Here is an 11,299-nt window from a genome sequence, read left to right as displayed (position 1 = left end):
TGGGAATCTAAATTGAGTCTCTAGGGTTTCTTGAGATGGCGGAAGAAGCACAGTATTCATCTGGAACCGAGTCTACACCTCTTAAGCGCAAGTACGATGACCAACCCAGACCCACCGGTTTCTCCGCCCCTATCTCCCCTCCTCCACCCGCCACCGGCATCGAGCTTGCCAAACAGCGTGCTCAAGAGGTCGCTGCTCGTCTCCTCAGTGGTGCTCCTCCCCCTGCCTTTGATGTCAAGCGAACCAAGGTCGACAATGGTGCTCCTCTCACTGGCTTTGATTCCTTTGGTAAGTTAAAGTTAATCTTTTTATTTCTATGTGATGCTCCTTTTTTTTAAAGTACGCTAGGGTTTTGAAGTGTGATCTGGGTGAGTTAACACAGATATGAAGGCTCAATATTCAGCTCCTTCTTCTGGTCCTGTGTCTTATGGCCATGGTCATCAAGGTACAACAAAGAAGATAGATATCCCTAATGGTAGGGTGGGTGTCATTATTGGTAAAGGAGGGGAGACCATAAAGTATCTTCAGTTGCAGTCTGGGGCTAAAATCCAAGTTACTCGTGATATGGATGCTGATCCCAATTCTCTAAATAGGATGGTTGAGCTTATGGGTACTCCTGATGCTATTGCCTCTGCTGAGAAACTCATCAACGAAGTTCTTGCTGAGGTAGTTTTTTTCCCATTACTCTTGTCTCTGTAAATTAATTTCAGTTCCGACTCCATTGAATTATCTTGTCTTTGTTGTAATTATAACAATAGATTTTGCTCAATTGCTGTAGCCTGTTAGTTAAATATCACTATCATGAGTTGTTTTTTTACCAGGCTGAATCTGGGGGTTCTGGCATTGTTACTCGACGACTGACTGGACAATCTGGGGCTGATGAATTTTCGATGAAAATCCCAAACAACAAGGTGTGCAAAAGAGATATGTATAAGCATATGCTTTATACAATGTTTTTAAGTGTTTAGTTTATATTCTTGTTTGGGTATATCTTTAACCTGTTTGGGTTGATGTGGTTTGTTATGTGCATCTTCAGGTTGGCCTTATAATTGGTAAAGGAGGTGAAACAATAAAGAATATGCAAGCTTCCACTGGAGCACGAATTCAGGTTTTCTATTTTAAGAATACATAGTATGTTGTTGTCTTCATTGTTCATTGGGGGTTGGTGCTAAATCATAGTTAGCTTTAATTTTATGTTTTTCTACTTTAGCTCTGTGATTAGTGCTACTATTATAAATCGGCTGATTACAGCTGACTCTGAAGTCTCTGAATTCTCCTTTATTGTTGCTTTTCATTAAATGTTGTATATTCTTTCAGGTGATACCTCTGCATCTTCCCCCAGGTGACATGTCAACAGAAAGAACATTAAAAGTTGATGGAACACCCGAGCAAATTGAGTCTGCAAAGCAGTTGGTTAATCAAATCATCACTGGTGAGGTATGTTAAGGAAGCATCTCTCTCGCGGTATTTGGCTTAGCATGTTTTGCTTGCCTTGTGCCAAATCTAGTTTAACATTAAAATTGTGGATTTTCAACTGGGTTTTGTATATTATATATGTTCAAAACTACAAGTCTAATTATTTTGTAAAATGGTTGAGTTTGATTAAAATAGGTGGTTTTATGTTTGAATATATGTCATTGCTTACTGTGATTGATAGATGGATACTGTGAACCTTTGGTTGCCTGTTAGGTCTTTGTTAATTTGTTGTGCTATTAAACCATAAAACTAGACCTGATGGATTCCTATAACATGTTACTTTGTTTTAGGTCTCTCTTTTTCAGTGATTTCTTTAGTTCACTTGCAGGAGCAGAAGAGAAATTAATTTTAACTTTGGCTAATTATGACATAGTTTTGACCATAGTTAGCATGTGTGATTTTTATTCTGTCCATATTTGTTGTTAATTCCTCGTTCTTACTAATGATATTGCGTCATATCGTGGGCATTCTTAGAAGTGTTTTATTATGTTCTGTAAACATTGGTATCTGGTCTGAAACAGCTTCACTGTAGGTTTGGGTGTAAGGTAATAGTGTTTTATCATAGCCTGACTTATTGGTGTTTCTAGCTAGTGGTCTTTAATACACGATACATCTATATTTGGTACCTGTTTCCAGACTGTGCTATGGATATAATCTGCCAAAGTAGAAGATATGTTAAATTGATAATGGCCATTATGTGTTTTGTATCTTGGTCAATTATGGATCTGGGTGTCATAGCAACATGCACTAATGGATTAGTCTCTGCTTATGTCGATGGTCATGAACTTCCAGGGTATTTCTAATTCTGACTTGCTAACTGCACATCTCGTCTGGTTTGACATTAGATAATACATCTTAGTCATTGTCTCTTATATATTCATAAATTGAGGATATTGATGGAAATATTTATTTTAGAATTGGATAGTTCATTTTGTTGTCCAAGACAGTGGTTAAGTTCTCTTAAGCTTTATGCTTTGGTGAGGTGGCTCCTTCATATTTTTTGTGGTTAAGGTTCGTGGGACCATGAAGGCTTCTCTAATCATGCCATTTTTTTGACCCAAGTGGATACTCATTGGGATTATAGCCTGTTCAACCATGGAACATACTTATTAATTGTGTATCCTATGACTGATTTTGTTGTTGGGACTATTGTAGGGTTATAGTGTCTATTGGACCATTAGTGACACCAACATGAATCCCTTTGTTGGTGTTTCCTCAGCATGCCCTGGTATGGTTCTAAATCTCAGTTTTGATATTTATTATCAAGGGCAGTAAGTCTCCTATCAATGTCATTGACTCTATAGTGTCATCATTAGACCAAATATTAAATTATTGTATTTAAATCCTTTTCAATATGCAATTGTGCTTTTCGGTTCATTTGCTCAAAAGAACGTTTATACTTGAAATAGTATTTTATCCTTGAGTGCTATGCTGGATTTACTTACATTTGGCATAGTAAGTTGAAATTTCCCCGCTGTGAAGCACCTCTTGTTTTTTTATCCTATCATTTCTGTCCATTTTAAATCATGTAGTTGTCTCAACTAACAATTAAGTTATGTTGTTTAATATTTGCTTCTATGATCTTTGTTGTTTATGATGTATTTTATGGGTTTTACATTTCATGTGTGGCATTATTGCCTGGCTAGGTCATCCCACTCCACTTCTGCTACTTTACCATCAGGGTTCTTTAACTGGTTTTCACTTTTCTAGCCATTCTCTTATTTTGTTTGTCATTTTCACTGTAATCTTTTATGAACTTTGAGCTGCACACGGTAAATATGTGTGTGCAAACATTTTTCCCCCACTTTTAATTTCACTTTCAATTAAAGTGCTAGTTAATTTAATTTGGTTTTACTATCGTTGGAGGTTGACCTGCTAGATTGGGTTGAGGAAAGTTTGAGAGGGTAGTTTCTATGTACTTAGTCTTGTCAGTCTGTATATTTGGATTTATGGTTGCTCCAACTTTCTCATACACAGCGTGTGATATATCTGTGGCGCAGACACTCAATTTGTTGAATTATTATGATTGTGTCCTACATATTTTGTTATAATATATGGTGGATTGCCTTTTTGAGGCAATAAAGATTGAATGTTTGTCTGCTTCTATGGTTTGTGCTTCCTTTTGTACCCATTCATTTCGAATAGGGAAAGGGTGTGCTTCTGCTGGAGTAACTCAGTTTTATCACGAACCAGTACGGTATGTAGGTATTTATATTGCTTTCTGATGCTGTATGGAATCTGTTAATGCAAGACAAATACCATTTATCTTGTGTTCTTTATATTGTTGTTTTCATTAACGTAAGTTTTTCTTGTCTATTTGTGTGTGCATATGTTGCTTTCTATACTTATATGTTGTGGCCCCTAGGGTGAGTTTGCTTTTTTTATTTGTGGTTGCAATTTTTCTCTCTGCAGAACCGTCTTAGAAATCCAGCAAACTCAGGTTATCCTCAGCAAGGTTACCAAGCTCGACCACCGTCTAGCTGGGCTCCCCCTGTTGCTCCTATGCAACAATCTGGTTATGGATATGTGCAGCCTGGAGGGTACTCTGGTCCATCACCCCAGTATAACATGCCTCAGCCACCATACCCAGGCTATCCTCCCCAGCAATCGGGTGGATATTCCACGAACTGGGACCAGTCCACTGCAGCTCCTCACCAGCAGTCTACTCATGCTGGTGGTTATGATTATTATAGTCAACAGCCACAGCAACAGCAAAATCCTGGGGGTCCTGCACCTCCAGCTGATGGGTCCACATACAATTACAGTCAACAACCTTCCTCTGGTTATAACCAGCCAGGACAAGGTTATGCTCAGGATGGCTATAGTGCATATAATGCGCAACAATCTGGGTATGGTCAGCCACCAACATATGACCAGCAGCAAGGCTATGGCTCAGCTCCCAGCTATGGTAGTGGGAGTAACCCGGCACAAGAGGGCCACACTGCCAACTATGGATCGCAGGGAGATTCAGCCCAAGCTCCACCTGTTCAACCCTCCTCTACCATTGCCCAGCAAGGTTATGCTACCAACCAACAGCCCAGCACAAACACTGCAAACTATCCACCTCAAGGAACTCAGCCAGGTTATGGGGTACCCCCTACCTCCCAAGCAGCTTATGGCAATCAACCACAGTCTGGTTATGGACCAGGTTATGGACCCCCTCAATCTCAGAAGCCAAGTAGCAATCCACCTGTTTATGGACAGTCACAGTCACCTAGCGCAGCTGGAGGCTATGGTCAGTCAGCGTATCCCCCTGCCCAGCCCCCACCTTCTGGGTATACTCAACCAGAATCAGGCCCGCAAAGAGCTCCACCATCTGGTTATGGTGGTGCAGTGCAACCAGGGTATGGTCCCCAATCATATGGTGCTCCTGGTGGCCAGCCTGGTTATGTTCAGGCACCGCCATCATACGGCAACAGTTCTTATGGTGCTGGTTATACTCAAACTCCAGGATATACTAGTGATGGTAGTGCTGGCGGCAATGGTCGTGGAAGCTATGATGGAGCACCTGCACAGGCTGTTCAACAGAGTACTGTTGCTAAAGCGTCACCTCAGAGTTAATATTTTTGTGTTTTTTGTTATTTTATTTCGTTTTATTTTCTGGATTGATGGTTTTGTCGTCTCTCGCGTCTCAGACTTCTTTATAGCATTAGTGTTTAGATGGAAGCATTGATGTATTGAAATTTTCTACTTTTTAAATATTTTGTACGGTTAAATAGGAACTCACATTTTGATCTATTGTCGGATGGTGTACTTGCATATTTTTTTTTTGAATTATATTGACCCATGCACCTTTGCTTTGCTGTTATTTAGGGGTTAATCGATAATGAGTATGCAGTGCTCGACCCATATTTCTTATTTGAACTTTGGGTTTGGATCTGTTTATAATTTTATTTGAGCGTGTAGTTGAGAAAAAGTAGTTATTTGAATTTAGCAGGGCAAAGTTCGGATTTTTGCTTGAATTTTTTATATTCAGCAACATTTGAATCAAGTGTGCAAGGTTTTGTGTTTTTAAATAGATATGGATTTGTATTTTATTGAGATAAGGGATTATGGGTTTCGGTGGGAAATATTTTACAATTTTAGCATTGAAGAAGGAAACAATGTTTACTCTTTCATAACTACACATCTTTCTAATGTTTACTGTTTGAATACTGTTATGCAAAAAAGTTTTAGTTTTCAGAACAAAAAAATTAAAAAACTCGTTTGGTAAGATCTGTTTTGTAAAAAATGTTTTGAAAACTATAACTTTTTTGTTTTTAAAATCAAATTTAGAGAACATGTATGAATTGTTTTTGTTTTCTGTTTTGGTTTTTAACTTTCAAAAAAATAATAATATAGAAAACAACTGTTTTCATAATTATTTTACAAAATAATTTTAAAAACAAAAAAATCAGAACACAATCAAACAAAGCTCCAAAGTTCGCTTTCCCTTATCCCTTTTGTTGGTATAGTGTGTGCGGCGTTGTGTGAATTTTTGCATGGTGAGTTAAAATTTAAAAAGTTTCGCGGTTAACTACATAAAAAGAATACGTTTCAAAGTAATATTGAAAAGTGGCATTTTCACAAAAGTTAAACCCAGCCAAAAACTCGATCAAATTTTGCTAGAGTAATTTCAAAGTAAGGTTTAGGCGGATTATATGCTAGTAATTTCAGAATATGGTTTTCATGCCGACTGCATCCTTTGTCAACCATAGCACAAGCAAGCACCAAAAGTTGGAAATCATTCATGCTTGGAGAAAACATTCTTGAACCATAAGTGTTTAAAGCACCGTGTATTTTAAATTCTCCATATTATTTGTTTTCGTATAAAAGAAGAGAAAAATTTGTTGTACATTTCCAATATTAATAAGATGGAACCATTTATACCAGGTTTTGGGCCTGAGCGCTGATGGTGATGACTTAAGGATGAGACCTAATTAGTGAGATCGATTTATCTGATACTATACACAATGCTGCATGTTCTATCTTTATCTCTGTTTCTTTATCCTTTATTGTAAAGATTAACATTAATTGTTTTGCTGGACCATGTGTTTGGATACCTTAGTTGATCGGGGCATTCATCATCTAAAAGAAATGTACTGCAGCCATATAGGACTCATCACCTAAAAGAAGCGTATATATCCAATTAGGGGTGTATCTGGGAATTAAATCATATTCTACTTTTTTTTTTTTTTTAATTTTATATAAAGCAAGTACGTTTTTATTCTTTCACAGCATAGCACTAGCTTGTTCTAGGTGTGTTTCATCTATATTGCACACTCCTTAATTGCTTGATCTGCATGGCACTCAATTTGACTTATTTACTCAACACCATTTGAGATATACTGATTATGCATAGTTACAACCCTTTCACATTTTCTAGTGACCTAAGGCAGAGTAGAACTAAACAATTTACAGTTACATTTTGCTTCAACATTGCCTTTAAATGAAATTATTGAAGTTTATTGATTAGGAAGCTGATTTAGATAGTTTACTCAATCAAAAATTTTACACATTTTCCCGCTTGGTTCCTTTTTGATGGGATTGTTTGGTGTTGTACTTAAAGGAGACAGATCCAGTGTATCTAAGCATCTAGCTGTTGCACTAACAAGCGGCTACCTAACCACTTTCACCTGTTGGAATCACAGTATGCTCGAGCTCATTGTTGCTGGAACTGGCTCTTGTCAGTGCTTGGATTTCTAATAGATAATATGGCACATTTTACCAGCAAGTTCCCATCATGATCAAGTACAAAAAAATCGCTTCTTCTATATCTGTGATGTATGCAGTACAGGCTGAAAGGAGTAAACCAAGTATACAAGTTGTTATCAATAGTTTCAACTACTATCCTCGCATATCGAATTCAGTAGGAAATTTTTAATTCATCTAGATGACATGATTCCTGAATGCCATTATCATTTTGGGTGATAAAAACAAGATGAATGCCAAGACGGAACCAAAGAACATCTTGATAAAATATCTAACTGGGTCATGATCAACATCTTCAGAGGTGCTGGTCGGTGCATACATTGCTGTTGCCGATGGGAGAGCTTCTATTACAGCATCTGCTAGATCTGTAATGAAGGAAGCTGTAACACCAAGGGCAGGGACACGTGCCCAATTCTTGATGCCAGAATCAAGAGCCAGTTCCTTGTACTCCATATCAATTTCTTCTAGAGTCTCGATGTGCTCACTCACAAAGCTGGGATACAAGAAGGGACTACTTTTAATCTTAAGGCTATTTACAACTTCCGACAGTGTTGTAATGAGTAACATAATTTAAAATCTAAACGGTTTGGTCAATGATTTAAATCAACAAAGCATAAATGGCCAATAATAATGTACCTCACTGGAACAGCTACAAGACTCTTCACACCTTTCTGGCCAAGCTCAACAAGAACTTCATCTGTATACGGTTTCAGCCACTGTACAGGACCCACTCGACTCTGGAAATTCATTCCACAAAATTGTGAGATACAAGTACAATAAAATGTAAACCAAAGCAAGTACACAAGTCAGCATTTAAACATGAAATCTCTATTCAGCTCAAGATGTCAGAAAACCAAGTTGGAAAGAGTTAAAAATGAACCTGATAAGCAAGAATGTGCTCGTTACTAATTCCTCTAGCCTTCAACTCCTGCATGATCAAGAAGATGCACTCCTCCATTTGATCTCGGTATGGATCCCCAGCATCCTCAATGTAACTGACAGGTACACCGTGAGCACTGAAAAATATCATTGCCTGATATATAGAAAAACAAGATAAGCCATAGTACAAATTGCAGTAAAATACAGCATACATCCTTCAATTTTTTTAAGCCCTGATAACAGGCCCCATAGTGAATTTTTCATTTATTGCATCAAAAGAACCATGTTGAAAGTATTAAACACAAGAATGAAATCTACCTCCTTTGGCTCAGAAAAACTCCGGAGCTCTTTCTCAATCAAGTCAGCCATTGACTTAATATAACCTTCTCGTTGATACCAAGAATTTATAATGGAAACAGGAAGCCTAGACAAATACGCATCTTCCCTGAAAATTAAATGATATCAATTAATTATAATCTTAAATCACTTAAGACCTTTCACAAAGTGCCAATAAATAGTACCTGAACATATGCTGGAGAACACGGATGCTTGACCCAGTTGTGGATATAGAAAACTGGGGATAAAGAGGTAGCACCACAAGCCTCGTTATTCCATCCCTCTTAATCTATCACGCACAACAACCTTTTAATTTTATATTCAACTCTAAGGTGAAAAAATGGAGCTCAGAATAATCCAAAGTCATTATTAATCACCCTGTATGTCAATTATGAAGGGAAAACAAATATATATGATGAGAAAAAAGCAGAATGGTGACATTTGACCAAAAAGTATACGAACTTACTTGCTGAACTGCTTCTTCAGTGAATGGGTACCAGTACCGCATCCCAACATAGACATTTGAAGGGAGGCCCTTTGCTTCCAAAGCCATTTTAATAGCAAGTGCCTGTACAAGCACCACAAATGACACAAGCGTAGTTAGTTACAGTCTAAACCACAAAAATGCAGAATTGTTATTGAATATATCAGGAAAAAGCCAAAGAAGTATTCCTCTTGCAGAAAAATTAAAGCAACACGCAGCCTATAATGCGAAAAATCAAAAGAAGAAAGAAACAAAAGAGAATTTCAAGTCCACCTGATCATCTGTAATTTTGCGTAAAGGAGAGCCACCTCCAATAGCAGCATACCCTTCCTTGGATTTAGGAGCCCGAAGTACAGAAATCAATTTTGCCAATGGTCGCTGGAGAAACCGAAACAACCTTGGGAGACGAATGATATCCTATCTCAATACAAAGAAACATATTATTGTCATATAAATTATACGAATGTGTACTAATAATGCTAATATGGAATTTAGACAAACAGAAACAAAAAAAAAAAACAAAAAACTTTGAAGTCAAACAGTAGAGAAAGTACAAAAACAAACTAGCATACAGGATCTGCGAAAAGATTAAACAGAAAAGGTTGAACATCATTCAGCGTCTCAGGTCCTCCTAGATTGAGAAGCAGCACGCCAACTTTTTCTTCTGCAACATGGGAAGAAGATTGTAAAGCAGTTCCATCACATGTGCTTGTATCCACAGAATAAGATGCCTGACAAACTAGGTTTCTCCTGCCAGAAGGATCCGAACAAAAAGGTCCCCCAAGCATGCCATTTCCTCTATTCCTTGAGCCAGGACTCAAAAACAATGATGATTGAGATGTAGACTTGTTACAATCCGAATGGCAAGTGACATAGGTAAGATTTCGGATATCAGAACATGACCTGATCATAAAGAAAGCGAGTGACCAAAATGAAAAGGCAGCAGAGCATGACTAATTTAGCAAATACTACTCAAGAGTGATAAATAGAAAACAAGTGTATATTCACATATAATTGAATTCGAAGGAGATAACCTATATGGCGATTCAAGCGGGGAAATTCGTTTATAATAATAAAAAAGTCCAAACTCGATTTGAGAAATGAAATATTCACAATTTGCAATGAAGACGTGCAGTGCAGAAAATAAATAGGGTTTGGTCAAGGTTTTAGGAATTTGATAGTAAATCGATCAAATTCACAAACTAAAGAAATGCAAATGCGAGAACATTAAAAGTAGATGATTGCGAGCGAGCGAGCGAGCTCACGCTGAGAATTTCCGATCGAGACTTCGAAACCTAGAATCGTAGAAGTTGGCATTGGAAAAAACAGCAGAATACGAAGCTGCGTTCATGGTGACAAAATTTTAAATTCCAGATCGAAACCCCAAAAGAGTAAGGAAGGTTTGGCGAATAGGATTCTGAAATTGAGAATATTTATATATTATTAATTTTTTGGTTGCCAAGGTTGAAGTTGAAGCCAAACGCACTTAAAAAGTCAATACCAAACAACGAACCAGTCACCAGTCCACGGTCACCATATAGTGAAAACTACGTCTACGTGTTCCAAATTTGAAGGACACCAGTGCCACACCGACGTTTAGGTCCCTCCACGTTTTTCCAAGAAATTTCCCTCTCCTTTTTTCTTTTTTTTTTGGCTTTTTTTCCTGAAAACGGAAATTGTCCACTTTTCCTTCCTATAAATATACATCGTTCTTTTTCTCGACCATCAAACAGGGCACCTCATGGGCCTATGGCCCAAGTTAATTTGGTTGTGTTTTCGTAATTTGGTATCTGATACTAGATCCCATTAGGGTCCATCTTTCTGAACGGTCCAATCCAATCACCTAGGGGTTATTAATATTATCCGATTCATGAATATATTGTAAAATAAATATTAATTTAAGAATTATATTGATATCTAAAAATACAATAAAGAATTAAACTAATGACTATTTTTAAAAGAGGCAATTATATTTACCACCATTTAAATTTATCATACACACAACCAACCAAATTTAAATCATTAAATCATTTTAACATCAATCAATCAATTCTTTTTTTTTTTTTCTCTTATTTCATTCTAATTTTGTATTACTACTCAAACAAAACGAAAAAAAAAAAACCACACCATAGTCATAGGATTTGAAAATATTTTTAACCTACCAAAAAATCAAATATATTTTTAGTGTTAAGAAAGTATCAAGCATTCAGTAAATTCTTTATTAAATATGATAATAAGTAACTCATTTACATTATTCTTACATTTATAATTATTTTCTTCCGTATCCAATTTTTTCTCTTTTCATAAAGAAATGCCTACTCTCGTTACGTAGAAAAAATTGGGATGAAAATATAGCTGCCTATCACCACCGTTTTTGGAGACCGATTAATATTTAAAATAAAAAATAAAGATTAATTAGACCACCCTTTCATC

At 36.9% G+C, this 11,299-nt stretch overlaps 2 protein-coding genes across 4 annotated transcripts; one reads left to right on the top strand and one right to left on the bottom strand.

Moving 5' to 3' along the window:
* On the top strand, window positions 1-5,275 carry LOC133317069 (uncharacterized). 2 transcript variants are annotated; one of them, XM_061518868.1, is made up of 6 exons: window positions 1-288; window positions 383-666; window positions 822-911; window positions 1,037-1,108; window positions 1,318-1,437; window positions 3,889-5,275. In XM_061518868.1, the coding sequence occupies exons 1-6, from the start codon at window positions 36-38 to the stop codon at window positions 5,035-5,037; spliced, it is 1,968 nt and encodes a 655-aa protein (XP_061374852.1). In that variant the 5' UTR covers window positions 1-35; the 3' UTR covers window positions 5,038-5,275. The 2 variants fall into 2 exon arrangements, with proteins under 2 accessions (XP_061374852.1, XP_061374853.1); XM_061518869.1 differs by having other exon boundaries at window positions 374-666.
* Window positions 5,276-6,906: 1,631 nt separating this feature from the next.
* LOC133317096 (ferrochelatase-2, chloroplastic) lies at window positions 6,907-10,288 on the bottom strand. 2 transcript variants are annotated; one of them, XM_061518916.1, is made up of 9 exons: window positions 9,653-10,088; window positions 9,439-9,616; window positions 9,140-9,283; window positions 8,849-8,950; window positions 8,568-8,671; window positions 8,365-8,491; window positions 8,048-8,200; window positions 7,804-7,904; window positions 6,907-7,660 (listed from the first exon to the last, which is right to left on the bottom strand). In XM_061518916.1, exons 1-9 carry the CDS (start codon window positions 9,775-9,777, stop codon window positions 7,345-7,347), a joined length of 1,350 nt encoding a protein of 449 aa, XP_061374900.1. In that variant the 5' UTR covers window positions 9,778-10,088; the 3' UTR covers window positions 6,907-7,344. The 2 variants fall into 2 exon arrangements, with proteins under 2 accessions (XP_061374900.1, XP_061374899.1); XM_061518915.1 differs by adding an exon at window positions 10,132-10,288 and having other exon boundaries at window positions 6,908-7,660; window positions 9,439-9,769.
* Window positions 10,289-11,299: the final 1,011 nt, after the last annotated feature.

The sequence above is a fragment of the Gastrolobium bilobum genome, unplaced genomic scaffold, assembly GCF_033153095.1.
Source record: "Gastrolobium bilobum isolate Gb01-03AN ecotype WA unplaced genomic scaffold, APGP_CSIRO_Gbil_v1 utg5255, whole genome shotgun sequence".
NCBI classification, from domain to species: Eukaryota; Viridiplantae; Streptophyta; class Magnoliopsida; order Fabales; family Fabaceae; genus Gastrolobium; species Gastrolobium bilobum.
The sequence above is the reverse complement of the archived record's forward strand: the minus strand, read 5'-3'. Positions and strand labels throughout refer to the sequence as shown.